The sequence below is a fragment of the Manis javanica genome, chromosome 8, assembly GCF_040802235.1.
Source record: "Manis javanica isolate MJ-LG chromosome 8, MJ_LKY, whole genome shotgun sequence".
Taxonomy (NCBI): Eukaryota; Metazoa; Chordata; class Mammalia; order Pholidota; family Manidae; genus Manis; species Manis javanica.
In genome coordinates this window covers 24,632,192-24,652,190 of record NC_133163.1, presented here as the reverse complement: position 1 = coordinate 24,652,190, position 19,999 = coordinate 24,632,192, and the positions used below count along the sequence as shown (strand labels likewise).

At 38.8% G+C, this 19,999-nt stretch overlaps 1 protein-coding gene across 4 annotated transcripts in view; it reads left to right on the top strand.

The window, feature by feature from the left end:
- Positions 1-102: 102 nt before the first annotated feature.
- SAMD15 (sterile alpha motif domain containing 15) overlaps positions 103-19,999 on the top strand; it is a 35,143-nt gene continuing 15,246 nt past the window's right edge. Inside the window, exons 1-3 of one of the 4 annotated variants that reach the window (XM_017651547.3) lie at positions 103-1,872; positions 2,917-3,015; positions 12,483-19,391. In XM_017651547.3, coding sequence (XP_017507036.3) covers positions 103-1,872; positions 2,917-3,015; positions 12,483-12,719 — 2,106 coding nt within the window. In that variant the 3' untranslated portion in view covers positions 12,720-19,391. Of the gene's footprint in view, positions 1,987-2,916; positions 3,016-4,305; positions 5,077-12,482; positions 19,392-19,999 lie in introns of those variants that run through there. The other 3 variants (XM_017651546.3, XM_073242076.1, XM_073242075.1) reach the window with 3 other exon arrangements.

Below are 19,999 nucleotides of genomic sequence, written 5' to 3'. Positions count from 1 at the left end.
GGGTAAAGTCTGAAAGCCCTGTCCGGAAATCGTGGTATCCATGGAGACGCTATCGGAAATTGGCGTTGCTAGGAGGCCTCGGAGCGTGGGTTAATCTGCGTCATGGCTGAAGTCCCGCAAGGTTATTATTCTGGCCCCGATGAAGATGAAGACCTAGAATCTGAGAGATCTAAACTGCCTAGGTCTCTTAAAATTGCCAAAGACGCCGAACCAGACAACCTGGCAGAGGTACGCACAGAGCAATCTGTAGAGACTGACCAAGATCCACAGCCAGAGACCGAGGAAGAGGACTTAATAGAGGGAGTTCCAGAGAGTGCTAAAAATGTAGACCCACGCCCAAAACCAACCACCACATCTGAGGAAGAGATTCCCAAGGAGCCAGAGATAGACCTTTCTAGCGATCCTGAGCCAGGGATTTCCCAAGAGGTAAAGTCGGAGACATACAGAGAGATGGAAGAAGAACCTTTAGAGGATTTGGAGGTCCCTGTGGATGAAAAATGTGAGGAGCCAGACCTAGAGCCACCAGAAGAGGCCAAACCAGATGTTACAGAGGATGTACTCAAAGGAACGGATCTAGAACTACCAAAGGAAACCGAGTCTGATGTTCCAGGGACCACAATCATTGAGACAAGATTAGAGTTCCTGAAGGAAACCAAACCAGAGGTTACAGAGAAACCACTTGGAGAACAATACACAGAGACAGCTCAAGATCCTCCAGAGCAGTCTAAACCTGAATTTCCAAGTGAGAAACCAAGAAAATCCATTGAAGAGGTAGATCTACAGCCACCAAAGATGACCATACTAGAGATCCCAGAGGAGACTCACAGAAAGTCACCTGAGGAGAAAAGGACAAAGCCATCTGAGGAGGCCAAATCAGAGTCTCCAGAAAAAACAAAGTCTACTGAGAAGGCAGTGCTAGAGCCTCCAGAAGAGATGAAGCTAGATGTTCCAGAGGAAATGCAAAAAAAATCAATTGAAGAGAAAGAGACAGAGCCACCTGTGCAGACTAAACCAGAGTTTCCAGACCAGAAACCAAGTCAGTCTACTGAGGAGACACAAAGAAATTCAACTGAGGAGAAAGTTCCAGAGTCACTAGAAGAGATCAAATCAGAGTTGCCTGAGGAAAAATCAAGAAAACCAACTGAAGAAACAGGTCTAGAGCAATTGGGAGAGACCAAACAAGAAGTTCAAGAGGAGACACAAAGCAAGTCAACTGTGGAGAAGGTTCTAGAGCCACCAGAGTATACTAAGCCAGCAGGTGAAAAGGAAAAGCAGAGAAAATCAACTGAAGAGAAAGGACCAGCACCACCATTGAAGTGCAAATCAGAGACACTGAGAGAGTCAACTGAGGAGGAAGGTCTAGAGACACCAAAACAGACTAAACCAGAGTTTCCAAAGGAAAAAACAAGAAAATTAACTGAGGAAACGGGTCAGGTGCCACCACAGAAGACCAAACCAGAAGTTCAAAAGAAGACACAAACAGAGCCAACTAAGGAAGATCTAGAGTTACCAGACAAAGCCAAACCACCACTTAAAAGAGAGACAGAGGTAGAGTTTGCCAAGGAAGATATGAAAGAACCAGTCCAACTTAAGCATTCTGTAGACAAGGATGAGCTGGAGTACCCTGACTCTAAAACAACAACGTCAGTAGAAAAAACTAAAAAGGCTACAAAAGGCTCTGTGTTAGGGTCTCGCTCAATAAGCAACAGAGACTCAATGACTTCAAATTATGAGTTTGCTAAAAAAAAACAAGAACTGTGTGAGTTTATTGATACCAGTAATGATTTCTATTTCTCAGAGTCTCAGAGGGATTTAAGAGAATCCTTTAGTGAAAAGAAAGTTGTAGATACGTCCCCAAAGTTGGAGAAGAGGGTAGGTAAAGAAACCCAGCCAAAAAAAAGTAGTGAGCTACAATTTGAGTATCTTAAATGGGAGCCAGAGAATGTTGCAGAGTGGATTAGCCAGCTAGGCTTCCCTCAATACAAGGTATACAAAAACAGCATTTTTGAAATCATATACTCCCATCCTGCTACCTCTTATTTCTCTATCCTTACCTGAGTTCTCGCCTTTTCTTCACTAGAGGGAGTACAAAAAAGCCTTGGACTATGCAGACGTGACTTGGATTTTCATTTTGGCCTTTTCACTGATGTATATTTGTAGTTTGGGTGGGGGAGGGTCACATTTGTTTTTCCTTTCCATCAAGGTGATTATACTTCTCAGCAATCATTGAGTAATGAGTAAAATTTATACAGGCCTCTTTTCATAGAAAATTATTTTTAATAGATTTTATCCAATGCAGACTTTAGTTCTTTGTCAAGTTGTTTTAATGGCAGATCTGTTAACATGAACTTAATACCATTAATCTTAAGTGTTTGCACCAAATATGTCATATACATCATCAGCACCTAATTGTACTAATCTAAGTAGCCAATTAACCAAAAAATAGTTTTATTTAAAAAGATAGGGTGAATCCTCTCATTTCCCTGGTTCCAACTATGTTCTTAAGCTACCACAAAACAACACAAGATCTGAAATCTTTGTACTCCTGTACTTAAAAATGTAATTGAGGCATGAAAGAAGCACTGGTGGTATCATGCCAAAAAAAAAAAAAAAAGGAGCAGTATGAAATTTAAGCAAGAGCTTAGATGGAAAATATGTGGGATTATTAGGATTAAGTTAAATTTAAAATTTTGTCAGTACAGAACCAGAGACATTTATTTATTCCCCCCTCCCTTCCTTCCTTCCTGATCTCTCTCCCTCCCTCTCCTTCCTGCCTCCCTCTTTCCATTCTTCCTCTCTCTCCCCCTCCCTCCTTTTCTCTCTTTCTTGTTCTTTTCTTTTCTTCCCTTTCCTTCTTTCTTTTCTTCCTGCTATTTGTTGTACATCCTTTGAGTGATGTTCTCATTTTATTGACAGGAGTGTTTTACGACAAACTTCATCAGTGGCCGAAAACTCATCCATGTAAACTGCTCAAACCTCCCTCAGATAGGGATAACAAATTTTGAGGACATGAAGGTAAGTTGTGTATAAAGTTTCCTTATAGAATGCTGTAAGAATGCTGCCATCTGTATCAAACCCACCTCCTTTTCTTCCCACCTGACCTCCTGCTTCTGTCAGTGGTGGTATCATACTCCCAGGCCTGCAGGCTCACAATGATCCCTTCCTCTCTCTCCTTTGATCCCCACAAAGATCCCAACAACTGTCAGTTTCTTCTGTAACATCTGGTTTTATCCACTCCCACTTGTTCAGACCTTTATCACCTCATACCTAGAACATTCCATTGGCCTCCTGCTTTTGGACTCTCACCTTTCAACCATTTATATATACTGTTCAGAAAACTTTTGGATCCTTTCTGCTTACAAGATAGTCTTAACTCCTTACCTTAGGATTCAAGGCCCTGCACAAGGTTTCTCCCCTACCACCCCTCTACATGAATCTTATGCTCCAGCCTCACAAGTCTAACTCACACCCTCCAAAACCTGTCTTGTGTATTCCTCCGTCTGCATCTTCGCTTAGATCCCCTTCCCCTGTTCTGACTAATATGAATCAAAATCATCCTTCAGGACCCAGCTCAATTCTCATCTACCCATGAAGTCTTGCCTGACCTTCGCAGCCCACAGTAACCTTTCCTCTCAGCTCTCATATTTTTTGTATCTCTTATACCCATTTGACACATTTATAGCACCATATGTATTTTTCCTGCTTTGCTATCTAACTTTGAAACAAGTTATGTTACTCTCTCTGGACAAAAGTTTTCTAAGAAATCTATAGCACCAACAGTCCATGATTATGCTTCTTTGCATAGCAGTGCCCTCCATTTATGGTGCTCTATCATTTACAAACCTTCACATACATAATCTCATTTATAGCCTTTCCTTTAATACCTCCCACCCCCAAATACCAGTGGTTTCATTTACTATGTTCTTGCCCATAAATGCTGTACCTCACTAGTTCTCAAACTTGGATAGTCTTTGTAATCAGATGAGATTTACAAAAAAAAAATGCTCTGCATTCCAGAGATTTTGATTCAGTAGGTCTAGGATTGGATTTGTTCCCTAGATGACTCTTCATTTAGGTCTTAGAACCATATAATTCCATAAGTCATATGACTTAGAAAATAAGAAACATATTTTTTAATACCTAAGCCCTTTTCCTGGCAAAAAGATATAAAGAAATTCTTTAAATTATTAAACACATAGTCTTAAGTGAACATTTAATCTCTTAAATCCACTAAGAGCTATCCTCAGTGCTTACAATGTGTTGGGTACCATACTTATATTTTGTCCCTTAATCTCTGTTTTACAGAAGCGAAAACTGAGGAGAAAGGTAAAGCAGCTTACACAAGATCATTCAGATAGTTCAGTGTAAGAGCCAGGATTCAAAGTCATTCTGTGTGACTTCCCAATCCATGTTCTATTTAAACCACTATACTGTATTGCCTCTCTAAATGAACAGTTTTGTAACCATGAACTTCCATATGCATAATGTACAAAAGAACCACTTATTACAAATTGGTATTTTCAACCATGCCCTGTGTAGCTACCAAGTAATACCAGATAAGTATCCTTCTCTTTTTATGTTCACAGTTACACAACTGTGTTTATGTTATGAGTTCTACTGATGTTTATAGTGTACTGAATATTCTAAATAAAATTAGGGAATAGAATTAGCAAAATAGTCACTTGTAATCCATATTCCTGAAACATTTAAGTACCAAAAATTTCAGTATTTTATCATGAGAAAGCATTGTTCAAAGTTTGCCAAATCATTTTGCTTCCTTGACATTCTAATTCCAAAAATCAAATATCAGCATGCAATCATAAAAAAATATAATCATGCTTTTCAAGTCTTGCAAGAAACAAGAGGTCTTAATCTTTTGAAATCCTCCAAGAGTAAATGATGAATCCTCATATTCCAAAAAGTTTGAATAAGCTATGTTCAGAATACTTCTTATCAAAGGCACCAGACAAATGTGGCCTCTCCTTGAGTTACTAGAATACCATAAAGTTCAAGACTTTCAAAGGCGTGTTAGTTAAGCTTTGCCTAACACTGAGGCCCACATAAAAACACTAATTATGCACTATAACACAGTAGCTTTTTTTTTCCTTTTTTTTCTTTTGGTATCATTAATCTACAATTACATGATTATGTTTACCAGACTTCCCCCTTCACCAAGTTCCCCCCACATACCCCTTCAGAGTCACTGTCCATCTGCGTAGTGAGATGCAGATGCTGTAAAATCACTACTTGTCTTCTCTGTGTTGCACAGCCCTCCCCGTGGCCCCCACACATTATACATGCTAATCACAAGGCCCCCTTTCTTCTTTCCCCCCTTCTCCCTCCCTTCACACCCATCCTCCCCAGTCCCTTTCCCTTTGGTAACTGTTAGTCCTTTCTTGGGTTCTGTGGGTCTGCTGCTGTTTTGTTCCTTTGGTTTTTGCTTTGTTCTTATACTCCAGAGATGAGTGAAATCATTTGATACTTGTCTTTCTCTGCCTGGCTTATTTCACTGAGCATAATGCCCTCTAGCTCCATCCATGTTGTTGCAAATGGTAGGATTTGTTTTCTTCTTATGGCTGAATAATATTCCATTGTGTATATGTACCACATCTTCTTTATCCATTCATCTGCTGATGGACACTTGGGTTGCTTCCATATCTTGGCTATTGTAAATAGTGCTGCGATAAACATAGGGGTGCATCTGTCTTTTTCAAACTGGGCTGCTGTATTCTTAGGGTAAATTCCTAGAAGTAGGATTCCTGAGTCAAAAGGTATTTCTATTTTGAGCATTTTGAGGAACCTCCATACTGCTTTCCACAATGGTTGAACTAATTTACATTCCCACCAGCAGTGTAGGAGGCTTCCACTTTCTCCACAACCTTGCCAACATTTGTTGTTGTCTTTTGGATGGTGGCGATCCTTACTGATGTGAGGTGATATCTCATTGTGGTTTTAATTTGCATTTCTCTGATGACTAGCGATGTGGAGCATCTTTTCATGTGTCTGTTGGCCATCTGAATTTCTTCTTTGGAGAACAACACAGTAGCTTTTTAAAGATCATACATGGACTTAAATAAGCCATAGTTACCTTCATTACCCATATACTAAGCATTTTTAATCCCACTGTTGCAATTACAGCACCTAGTACATCCACAATTTACCTCATAACAACACTTTCACAGTGTAGTTATCTTTTTCATGCTTACTGTCCCACAGCATCATTCATGGCCTCTGGAAGCCTGGGAGGAGGGGGGAAGAACAGGTGGCTTGGAAGTACAGAATTCTGGACATGCTGCTAAGAAACTGAACCACATTTGAACTGTGTGCCCAATTTACAAGGCATGCAGTTAATTTATGGCCAGTTTCTATTTTCTTTAACTCCCTTTTACTTCCTTAATTTTGCAACTACTCATGCTTCACCTGCAGAAAGAATTCACCTTTCTCTTTGGCCTTCCTACAACATTCTGAGATTACCAGAGAAGAGCTAAGTGTATAGGTGAGACTGGTGAGGTGTACAGAAGGAAAGAAACACTGATTTTTCTTTTCACCTACCCAAGGGAGCTCTTCAAACCACTATCCTGTCTTTCCCCTTTGTAAGAATACATTAGCTTGGTAAAAAGTGAGAGTCAATCTTATTTATTCTAGTAAAAAGCTAGACAAGATAGAATTATACTTGCTTCAGTTTACTCTCTTAAAAAATAATTCTCAAAATATTTTTAAATATTCACTCCATCAAGTGAACAGAAGAACTATGATATAAATATTTGGAGGAGAAAATAGGTGAATTGCTTATTTTTTTATATGCATTTTATTTTACAAAGTATAGCCTTATAAGCTTTATTATATCTCATCAATTTTACTACACTTGCTTTGTTGCAAACTACTTAAATAGCACAACATGTGAGCAATTATCACTAGAGAAAAATATTTTTTTAATTTTTAATTTTCAAATAATTTTAGTTTTACTGAAGAGTTGCAAAGGTAGTTTGGAGAGTTCCCATATACTCAACCCAGCTTCCACTAATGTTAACAACTTATTGAAGCATGTGATAGTAGGATACAGGCAGATAAAGTTCAGGACCCTGTATGTTTCAAAAAAAAAAGCCCCAATCCAACTCAGCTGCTTAGTTAGATAGACCTCAGCTGCTCTGATTGGTTATGCTCTATGCAGATAAAACCCAGCCATTCAATGGATCACTGAGACAGAGTTTAGGTGCTCTGACTGGTTGTGCCTTACGAAAACGAAGCATTGTACTTTCAGCCAATGAGGAGTGAGTTGTGATGTCATTAGTCCAGTTCTCTATTAGGTCCAGGGGTGGGTGGGACTTCCTCCTCTCAGGAGGCAATATAAACCCCAGACACCACAGCTGTGAGGGCCTTCTTCCTTGGAGCTCGTCCTGATTAACAGGAACTTTCTCTTTTCACTCATTAAAAGAGCTTTGCTGGTTGCTCTGTACTCTTTGCTGGCTTCATTCTTTGTTGCCTCCAAGACACAATCCTGGGAAGAAACAGTGTTCCAACCAGTAACATTATATAACCATCCTATATGTATCAAAACTAAGAAATTAAGTAATCCATATAGTACTACTGAACAAACTATAGACTTTATTCAGATTTCTACAGTTTTTCCAGTGATGTCCTTTCTTTGTTCCAGGATCCAATTAGGTATACCACTTTGCATTTAGCTGACATTCTTCCTTGGTCTCCTCTAATATGTGACAGGTTTTTCAAATATTTCTTTGGCTTTCATGATCTTGACACTTTAAAGAGTAGTGGTCAGGTATTTCATAGATTTCCTTCAATTTCAGTTTGTCTTGCATCTCCCAGGAGGTCATGCTTTTTGGGAGAGACTGTCAGACAGGTGATGAGCCCTTCTCATCTCATCAAGGAGCACGTGATATCCACATGATTTATTACTGGAGATGTTAACCCTGATCACTTGGTTAAGGTAGCATCTGCCAGGTTTCTTCACTACAAAGTTACTGTTTTTCCCTTTCCATATTCTATTCACCAGAAGTGAGTTCTAAATCCCACCCACACAAAGAAAGAGTAATTAAGCCCCATCTCCCATAGGGTGGGTATCAAAGAGTTTATGGACATACAGAAAACTAGCACTGTAATAAATATATTGGGGGAGATATTTTGAGGCTAGGCAAATACTCAATTTCTCAACATTTTGACCACTAATTTTAACTTTCTTCAGTGGATCTTGCCTGCAGAAGTTATTACTGTGTTGTTCTAATGATGATTTTTCTGTTTCCCTCATTTCTTCCATGTTTAATTCAAACTCTCCTTAAGGAATTCTTCTGTGCTTAATTGTCCTTTCTCCCCAGTGTGGTAGTTCTTTTAAGTTGGTCCCATGTCCTTTTGACATGTTCCCTTTATTTTGTTAGCACTTTTTGACACTGTATGTTACTTCAGACTCATTTTGTATTTGCCTTGCTGCAGACCTAGAATCATTTGTGGCTCCAAGGAGCACTGGTTGCTTTTATCCAAGAATGGTATTTAGAAACCAAGATGTGGGCACTAGTTGCACTTGTTGCTGCTGGGGTATCACTGCTTCCGGGCACTCATAAGGAAGATGTAGGAAATGTATGTATACACAAATATCCATCTTATTTCAGTAAACACAAGCTTATGTTAATGCCTCTGACTCTAGGCAGCACCACAGCGGTCATTCTGGCCTTTGCATTGTTTCTATTCCTGCCCTGCTTTGCATCTTTATATCTTTTTTCTCTGACAGTGAGAAACCTGGTTGTCCTTATCTATCAATATGTATTCCTATGAGAAAAAAAATTGACCAAATAGAGTACAGTCTTTCTGTACAGTTCTTTTTGTCTTTGGCTTTGTGCTACCTCAACAAAGCACTGTTTTTCAAAGTTAAAGGTATTTTAGGTTAGCTCCTTTCCTCCCAACCCCCTTCAGTGAGATTAAGACTTACTTTATAATACAGTGGGATTCATTTGTTCACAATCTATATTCCATCATAGGTTCCTGTAATATCCTTGCTTTTTGAAAATTTGCATACAATAAAGTCACTCTTTCTAGTATGGTTCTATGGGTTTTGACAAATGCACAGGGTCATATCCACCACCACAAAACCATACAGAACAATTCTTTCATCCTAAGATCTCCCCTGTGTCCCCTTTGTAGCCAGCTCATTCCTCTACTACAATCTCTGGCAACCATTAATCTGTTTTTGTCCCTGCTTTGCTTTTTCAGAATGTCACATAAGTGGAATCAAATAATATGCAGCCTGTGAGTCCGATTTCTTTCCCTTAGCCAAATGCATTTAAGATTAATTCACATTATTATATGAATCAACAAGCAGATTTTTAAAAGATTATTCATCTGCTTTAGTAATGGTGGCTTAGATGATTTACATTTGAACCATAACAATTACGTCTTTAAGCTTAATTGAAGCAAATTATAGGTTCCAATTAGACAAATGTGCACTTACATCTATAAGGTAGCTAAACAGTGCATAATAAATTGGTAATGATGAAGAAAAACCATTAGTAGTTTACAAATACAAGCAAAAGTAGCAGCCTTCAAAAAACATGATCAATACAAGATACAATAATGATATAGTAATAATTATAATCTTCCTGGGACTATAAGATTATAAATGAGAGATGCTCTGCAATGATGTCAAGAAATTAGTATGGGCCACCATCCTAGAATGTGGAATTAAGAATCTTTAGAAAACTCTAAAAATCTTTATGAATATCTATGTTTAATAATCCTTACAAATGCAAGTAAGCTACTAATAAGTTGCTCTAAGTCTTAGACAAAAATTAAGTCTACTGCTTATTATTCATAAGAACTAAAGAAAGAACTAAGTTTTAGATTAGTTTATTGCCCATTAAAGGACTCTCACGATCCATCGATGGACCTCAGACATACCTTAAGAATCACTGATCAATGCTCAGTGAAATAAGCCAGGCGGAGAAAGACAAGTGCCAAATGATTTCCCTCATTTGTGGAGTATAACAACAAAGCAAATCTGAAGGAACAAAACAGCAGCAGACTCACAGACTTCAAAAAGGGAGTAGCAGTTACCAAAGGGAAGGGGTATGGGAGGGCGGGTCGGGAGAGAGGGAGATGGGGATTAAGGGGTATTATGTTTGGTGCACAAGGGGGAGGGAGGTCACGGGGAAACAGTGTAGTACAGAGAAGGCAAATAGGGAATCTGTGACATCTTACTACACTGATAGACAGTGACTGCAATGGGGTATGGGTGGGGACTTGATAATATGGGTAAATGTAATAACCACATGGTTTTTTCATGTGAAACCTTCATAAGAGTGTATATCAATAATACCTTAATAAAAAATAAAAAATAGAAAAGATGCCATTACCTGAGCAACCGAGAATTCCTCTCTGCTGGGGGCTGGCTGCCCTCTGGTGGCCGTTTTCGGGAAACTGCAGCCGGTCAGGCAGCCGGGACCAGATGACAATCCCAACTCTACCCAAGCCTGGCATACAGCGCCTCAGCCAGGGGCTGGAGGCCAGGCCTCACTCTGTGATGCCCTAGAGGAGGCAGGGTGCAAGCCAACACCTGACACCCCTGCCAGCCAGGGTATGGCCCCAGTGCTTCCCTAGTCGTGTCCCTGACCCAACCCTCGATAAAAAATGATTTTGTGAAAAAAAAAACCTAATCCTGAATATGGATTTGAGATATCAGTAGCAACTCATAGTGTGTTTTAACTTAAAAAATATATGTATATGTATACACACACACACACACACACACAGGAGGGATAGTTAGATTGTATTTCCTCATTTCACACGTATCTAATAGCTTTATAACACTTGAAATTTCTGCATTAGAATATTAATCAGTATTGGACTTTCTTGGCCTAAGGTAGGCATTAGCTCTTTTGGTTAATACTAACTATGTTAATAACTATAAGATCCCTCCTCGAGAACTATCTGTAAACCTCAGTGGATTTGTAAAATAACCTCTCCTGGTAGGTGGCAATCCAAAGGAGAGTCAGGGTGAGATACTGACAAAACAAGATGCTCAGTGTAGCAGCGTCAATTATGAATGAGAATTATTTTTTTATTAAGATATCATTGATATACACTCTTATGAAGGTTTCACAAGAAAAACAATGTGTTTATTACATTCGCCCTTATTATCGAGTCCCCACCCACACCCTATTGCAGTCACTGTCCATCAATGTAGTAAGATGCCACAGAGTCCCTATTTGTCTTCTCTGAGCTACACTGTCTTCCCATGACTCCACACACACCATGTATACTGATCATGATACCCCACAATCCCCTTCTCCCTCCCTCCCCACCCGCCCTCCCACACCCCTCCCCTTTGGTAACCCCTAGTCCCTTCTTGGAGTCTGTGAGTCTGCTGCTATTTTGTTCCTTCAGTTTTGCTTCGTTCATATACTCCACAAATGAGGGAAATCTATAAATGAGAATTCTTAAGAGCCACCTGTAGTAATTAATTTGTATCTCAACTCTTAGAAACTTCATTTGCTTACAGACCTCAGTGAATTCCCCCTGGGAATGTAAGACAACTATGTTGAATGCCTTGTACCCACAAACCATCTCTAGAGTCTAAACAAAACCAATTCAAGTAAGATTTGAGAAGAAAGGTATCTTGCTTATCTAAAATGTATTGCTAATGGGCGGTTTTACAAGTTTAGAATTGTCTGTAACATGAATTTTACAGCCTTGGGACTATGTGTTTGAAACAAAAAATTAAAAAAGATCCACTTCACTTACTCCTTTGGTTGTGTTCTGGCAGAAATTTCATGGACTACATTCTAATCCATATGCAGAATATGAATTCAAATAACAGCATTCTGACAGACCTATGATTAAAATAGAATTTGAAAATGCAATGACAGGTTCAATTGAGGATATCAAGATGCATGGTGTTTGATGAATACAAATTATGTTTTCAAGACATGAAAAATTGTGGAAAATTTAAAAGATATTAAAAGTATGCAGGCACAAGTACTCATAAAACAGCTGGAAATTGAATGTCTGCTTTTTAGTGTTTGAGACTCATTTTTAGTCAAACAAATTGAACAACTGTTTGAGTAGTTTTTTTCTTTGTTGAAAATTAACTGAGCCCCTTATAGACAAGTTATTTATTAACCTTCCCAGAGATAGTTGTGGCTCCTAATCTGGTCATATTATCTGTTCGTATGGCTGGGCAGATAGCTCAGCCAAAAGAAAGAAATGAATGTATCCATAGCCATCTGATGCAAGTGCCTAGAAACATCTTTAAACGGTACTTTAAAAAAGATAATAAATCACATGATGTTTCTCTTCAAAACTTTGTTTTGATAAGACAAGGATAATAAGCCTTTCAATGTGATATTTCATTATTTTGTTTTCCCAATAACTTGTGGGGTTAGGATTCAAGAGGCCTATAAAACTAAGTAAAACTTATTTGCTTTGGTTGTATTTTAAGGTTAGTTCCATTAAAAAAAAGCTTCCTTGTATTTCAGGTAATTTCTTGGCATACTCGGGACCTACTGAGAATTGAAGAGCCATTATTCAGTCGCAGCATCAGCCTTCCCTACAGAGATACTATAGGCTTATTTTTAGAGCAAAAAGGTCATACAGGGGTAAAATCTGATTCCTTGATGTTATCTGAATTTGTGCAAGCAGCAGGATTACAGGATTATGCTCCACAAATAACTGCCCCTGAAGAAAGTGAGGCATTAAATTACACTGAGCCATAGAGAAAAGCCATTTCACTTAGCTTGAAAGATGAAACTAAATTACTTGTAGGAAAAACTGTGGTCTTATGGGGTTTTCTTTTTCTCCTCTTTATTAAGGATCTGAGTTAGAACTGTTGGCTCCTTACTAGCCTTATCACTGACTCACAGCACCTCCCCTTTGTTTGTGTTTCAATTTAGCCCCTCATTAAAACAAAGATAGCAATGCTTCTCTTTCTGGGTAATTGTAAGAATTCCTGTTAAATTCAAGTAATGCATCTAGTAGTAGGAGCATGTTGAGGAAACAGAATTACAAGTGAAATCTCTTGCTAACCTAGATAATCCTCTCCACAAGTGCAGAAAAAGAAACAGTTTAATTATTGAATCAAAACTAAATCAGACTGTGATGCACATCACAGACAAGCCACAAAAGAGACTACAAAGATAAGGAAATCTTACCCTTTCATATAGCCAGGCAGATACAACCCTTAACTTACATGTTAACTATATGTACCCAAAGGAAAAATAAAACTTCTCATATCTCTATGACAAATAAGAAGTCATTCCTGGGAGCCAAGCATTTAGGCTAAATTTGCACAGAGTCGGGAAAACAAGATAACATCCTCCTAGATGCTCACATTTCAAAGAGATGGCTCCAAGCCCCTCAGAAAGACAAGTCATGGGAATTAAAACTGGCAGGTGGTGAGAAAGGAAAGAAGGGAGGGAGAAGAAAAGATGGTGGCATGAGAAGTGAGGCAGAAACCTCCTCCCAAAACCACATATAACATGAAAATACAGCAAATACAACTAATTCTGAAAGAGTGACCAGAAAGAAGACTGCAATAGACAGCCTACATCTGGAAAAAAGAGAAGACCTCACAGAAAAGGGTAAAGTAGCAAAGCTGCAATCCAGTGGGACCCAAGCCTTGCTCCTACCCCAGCTCACAGGCAGGATGAAGAGAAATGGAGCAGGGTGGGAGTAGAAGCCCAGAACAGCTAAACACCCACCCATGGAGATCCACTCTGGGAGCACAAACCCACATTACATGGTGCTCTGGAGATTAGTGGGGTTGGAAAGCAAAGACATGCAGAATACCCAGAGAGACTGATTCCAACCGCTTGTGGAAAACAGGGACCCACAACCAGCCACTCCAGGACTAAAGAAAGGTGGGCACTTTGAAAGACTTCCCAACAGCAAGAGGGGTACTAAAGGGGCAAGAATTACACAGAGCTTACTGCACAGGAGAAAGGTCAGGTGGACAAAATCATCTCAGCACAACCCAGTAGGTTGGGGATGTTCAGGAGCCTCAAGCGATCCAACCCCCTGGCTGGCGATGCAGCGCCAAGATGCCCCACTGCAGTATTCAGCCTGCTTCTCCTCCCGCCTGGCTAGCACAAATTTGCAAACCTACTGCCCCTGCTATTGCACCAGGCCAGCCAGAGGGTGGCCCCACCTATGGCAGCTACAGGGACATAACACAGAGGGTCCTCCCTGCACACTGGGCCAACTGGCCCTGGCAGTGGAGGCAGGGACTGCAGCCAGGTAGCAGGAAAGAGCTCTTGCCTCCCATCAGGCACCAGTGCCACTCACCTGTGACCCCCACCATCACTCCAAGTGCTAGGCAGCTCCAGAGAAGAGAGCTTCTGAATACTAGAGGGCAGGGCACTGCCTACACAAAGTTGTTATCCCAGAATAATCATTAGAAATATGAAACGGCAAAAGAATCTGGTACGAACCAAAATCCCTCAAACACCAGAAAAAGGCATAAGTGAAATGAAAATCACTAATCTTCTTAATAAAGAGTTCAAAATAAAAATCATAAACCTGCTCACAAAGCTACAGAAAACTATTCAAGGTCTCAGAAATGACTTCAAGAAAGATAGAAACTTTGAAAAATACAGTATCTGAAATGAAACATACAATGGAGGGATTTAAAAGCAGATTAGATGAGATAGAGGAGACGGAAAATGAAATATAAATTAGAGAACAGGAATAAAAAGAAGCTGAGGCACAGAGAGAAAAAAGGACCTCTAAGAAAGAAAGAATAAAAGAACTATGCAACCAATCCAAACAGAACAATATTCAAATTATAGAGTTACCAGAAGAAGAGAGAGAGAAATGGATAGAAAGTCTCTCTGGGGAAATAATTGCTGAAAACTTCCCCAATCTGAGGAAGGAGGTAGTCTCTCAAGCCATGGAAGTGCACAGATCTCCCAACACAAGGGACCCAAGGAAGACAACATCATAACATTTAATAACTAAAATGGCAAAGATCAAGGATAAAGAGAGACTTTAAAAAGCAGCTAGGGAGAGAAAAAAGACCACATACAAAGGAAAACCCATCAGGCTATCAGACTTCTCAGCAGAAACCTTAGAGGCCAGAAGGGAGTGGCATGATATATTTAATGCAATGTAACAGAAGGGCCTCAAGCCAAGAATATTCTATCCATCAAGATTATAATTTAAATTTGAAGCAGGGATTAGACAATTTCCAGAGAAACAAAAGTTGAGGGAATTTATCTCCCAAAAACCACAGTGTATTTTGGAGGGACTGCTATAGATGGAAGTGCTCCTAAGGATAAATAGCTGTCACCAGGGAAAATAAAACCACAGTAAGGGAAGTAGACCAAATAATTACTATGCAAATACAAAATTAAGTAAACTACCCACAAAGCCAGTCAAAGGATACACAAAGAGCACAGAATATGACACCTAACATATAAAGAGTGGAGGAGAAAGAAAAAGAGAGAAAAAAAAGAACCTTTAGATTGTGTTTGAAATAGCACAATAAGCAAGATAGACTGTTTGATAGTAAAGAAGCTGCCCTTGAACCTTTGGTAATTCCAAATCCAAAGCCTGCAATGGGAATAAGTACATATCTATCGATAATCATGCTAAATGTAAATGGACTGAACACCAATCAAAAGACATAGAGTTAGAGAATGGATAAAAAAGCAAGACCCAACTATATGCTGCCTACAAGAGACTCACTTCAAACCCAAAGGCATAGACCAAAAGTGAACAGATGAAAAAAGACACTACATGCAAATAATAGGGAGGGAAAAGCAGGAGTTGCAGTACTTATATCAGACAAATTAGACTTCAAAACAAAGAAAGTAACAAGACAAAGAAGGACATTACATAATGATAAAGGGGTCAGTCCAACAAGAGGATATAACTATTATAAATATCTATGCACCCAACACAGGATCATCTACATATGTGAAACAAACACTAAAATGATTAAAGGGGGAAACAGAATGCAATGCATTCATTTTAGGAGACTTCAACACACCACTCCAAATGACAGATCAACCAGACAGAAAATAAGGAGATGAAGGCACTGAACAACACATTAAAACAGATGGACCTAACAGACATCTACAGAATACTCCACCCAAAATCAGCAGGATAGATGTTCTTCTCAAGTGCATATGGAACATTTTTCAGACTAGATCACATTCCAGGCCACAGAGAGAACCTCAGTAAATTCAGAAGGATTGAAATAGTACCAACCAGCTTCTCAACCACAAAGGTATGAAACTAGAAATAAATTATGCAGAGAAAATAAAAAAGACCACAAACACATGGAGGCTTAAAAGTATGCTTTTAATTAATCAGTGGATCAATGACTAAAAACAGATCAAGCAATATATGGAGACAAAATGAAAACAATAACAACATTGCAAAATCTTTGGGGTGCAGCAAAGGCCATTCTAAGATGGAAATATATTGCAAAACAGGCTTACCTCAAGAAAGAAGAACAATCCCAAATGAACAGTCTAAACTCACAATGTAACTAGAAAAAGAAGAACAAATGAGGCCCAAAGTCAATAGAAGGAGGGACATAATAAACATCAGAGCAGAAGTAAATAAAATTGAGAAGAATAAAACAATAGAAAGAATTAACAAAACCAAGAGCTGGTTCTTTGAGAAAATAAACAAAATAGATAAACCCCTAGTTCAGACTTATCAAGAAAAAAAGAGAGTCTACACACATAAACAGAATGAGAAATGAGAAAGGAAAAATTACAGACACCACCAAAATACAAAGAATCATTACAGAATACTATGAAAAGTTACATACTAGCAAATTGGATAACCTAGAAGAAATGGACAAATTTCTAGAAAAATACAACCTTCTAAGACTGACCCAGGAAGAAACAGAAAATCTGAACAGACCAATTACCAGCAATGAAATTCAATCAATAATCAAAAAACTACCCAAGAACAAAACCCACAGACCAGATGGATTCACCACTGAATTTTCTCAGACATTTAGAGAAGACCTATTACCCATCCTCCTCAAAGTTTTCCAAAAAGTAGAAGAGGAGGCAATACTTCCAAACTCATTCTATGAGGCCAGCATCACTCTAATACCAAAACCAGGCAAAGAAACCACAAAAAAAGAAAATTACAGACCAATATCCCTGAACATAGATGAAAAAACCCTCAACAAAATATAGCAAACTGAATTCAGAAATACATCAAAAAGATCATTCATCATGATCACGTAGGATTTATTCCAGGGATGCAAGGACGGTACAATACTTGAAAATCCATCAACATCATACACCACATCAACAAAGAGGAGGACAAAAATCACATGATCATCTCCATAGATGCTAAAAAAGCAACAAAATGCAACATCCATTCATGATAAAAACTCTTATCAAAATGGCAAGAACCTCAACATAATAAAGGCCATATGAGAAAAACCCACAGCAAACATCATACTTGACAGCCAAAAGCTGAAAGCTTTTCCTTTAAGATCAGGAACAAGACAAGGATGTCCACTCTCCCCACTTTTATTCAACATAGTACTGGAGGTCCTAGCCACGGCAATCAGAGAACACAAAGAAATAAAAGGCATTTAGATTGGTAAGGAAGAAGTGGAAGTATCACTGCAGATGACATTGTACATAAAAAACCCTAAGGAAGCCACCCAAAACCTACTAGAACTTATGATTGAATTCAGCAAAGTTTTAGGATACAAAATTAATACACAGAAATCTGCTGCCTTCCTATACACTAATGATGAACTAGCAGAAAGAGAAATCTGGAAAACAGCTCCATTTACAATTGCATCAAAAAGAGTAAAATACCTAGGAATCAATCTAACCAAGGAGATGAAAGACCTACACTCTGAAAACTACAAGACACTCATGAGAGAAATTGAAGACAAAAATAAATGGAAATTTATCCCATACTCATGGATAGGAGGAACTAATATTGTCAAAATGGCCATCCTGCCTAAAGCAATCTACAAATTCATTCAATCCCTATAAAATACCAATAGCATTCTTCAACAAACTAGAGAAAATAGTTCTAAAATTCATATGGAACCACAAAAGATCCCGAATAGCCAAAGCAATCCTGAGAAGGAAGAACAAAGCTGCGGGGACTACACTCCCTGACTTCAAGCTCTACTACAAAGCCACAGTAATCAAGACAATTTGGTATTGGCACAAGAACAGACCCATAGATCAATGGAACAGAACAGAGAGCCCAGATATAAACCCAAACATATATGGTCAATTAATGTACAATAAAGGAGCCATGGATATACAATGGGGAAATGACAGCCTCTTCAACAGCTGGTGTTGGCAAAACTGTACAGTTGCATGTAAGAGAATGAAACTGGATCATTGTCTACCTCCATACACAAAAGTAAACTCAAAATGGATCAAAGACCTAAATGTAAGTCATGAAACCATCAAATTCATAGAAGTAAACATAGGCAAAAATCTCTTGAATATAAACATGAGCTACTTTTTCCTGAACACATCTCCTTGGGCAAGGGAAATAAAAGCAAAAATGAACAGATGGGAGTACATCAAACTAAAAAGCTTCTGTACAGTAAAGGACACCATCAGTAGAACAAAAAGGCATTCTACAGTATGGGAGAATACATTCGTAAGTGACATATCTGACAAGGGGTTAACATCCAAAATATATAAAGAATTCACACACCTCAACACCCAAAAAGCAAACAACCCAATTCAAAAATGGGCAGAGGATCTGAACAGACTCTTCTCTAAGGAAGAAATTCAGATAGCCAACAGGCACATGAAAAGATGCTCCACATCTCTAATTATCAGGGAAATGCAAATTAAAACCACAAAGAGATATCACCTCCCACCAGTCAGGATGGCCAACATCCAAAACTAAGAGCAACAAATGCTGGCGAGGATGCAGAGAAAGGGGAACCCTCCTACACTGTTGGTGGGAATGTAAATTAGTTCAACCATTGTGGAAAGCAGTATGGAGGTTCCTCAAAAAACTAAAAATACAAATACCATTTGACCCAGGAATTCCACTCCTAGGAATTTACCCAAAGAATACAACTTCTCAGATTCAGAAAGACATATGCACCCCTATGTTTATCGCAGCACTATTTATAATAGCCAAGAAATGGAAGCAACCTAAGTGTCCATCAGTAGATGAATGAATAAAGAAGATGTGGTACATATATGCAATGGAATATTTTTCAGACATAAGAAAAAAACAAATCCTACCATTTGCAACACGGATGGAGCTAGAGGGTATTATACTCAGTGAAGTAAGCCAGGTGGAGAAGGACAAGTACCAGATTATTTCACTCCTCTGTGGAGTTTAACAACAAAGCAAAACAGCAGGAGACGCATAGACTTCAGGAAGGGACTAGGGGTTACCAAAGGCAAAGTGGAGGGTCGGGTCGGTGGGGAGGGAGGGAGAAGCAGATTAAGGGACTTTATGATTAGCACACATAATGTAGGGGGATCACGGGGAAGACAGTGTAGCACAGAGAGGACAAGTAATGATTCTATTGCATCTTACTACGCTGATGGGCAGTGACTGCCACGGGGTGTGGGGGGGGAACTCGATAGTGTAATGTGGATGAATGTAGTAACCACACTGTTGCTCATGTGAAACCTTCGTAAGGTTGTATATCAATGATAACCTCAATTTAAGAAAAACTGGCAAGTGGCTTTTTGAGCTTTTTGAAAGCTTTATATACACCTCAAAAGCAGAGAAAAATGATTTGAATTACCAGTTTTGTAAAGGAAATATTTTTTGAAAAAGGAATATGGAATCAGAAAAAAAAAATTTTTTATTTTCATTGTTTTATTGTATCATGTGTCCAAAACATCTGAACAAGGTGATACCTGGGTGGTAAGGCAGCCACTTTCTCCAGAAAAAAATTTTTTTAAAAATTTTCTTTAGATTTATATTTGTCCTTACAAACAAATCTGTGTCTAGAAGTACCATTGACTATGGGGTAGGATCTGGAGTTTGCTTACAAGGCTCTTTTATGTGGTAC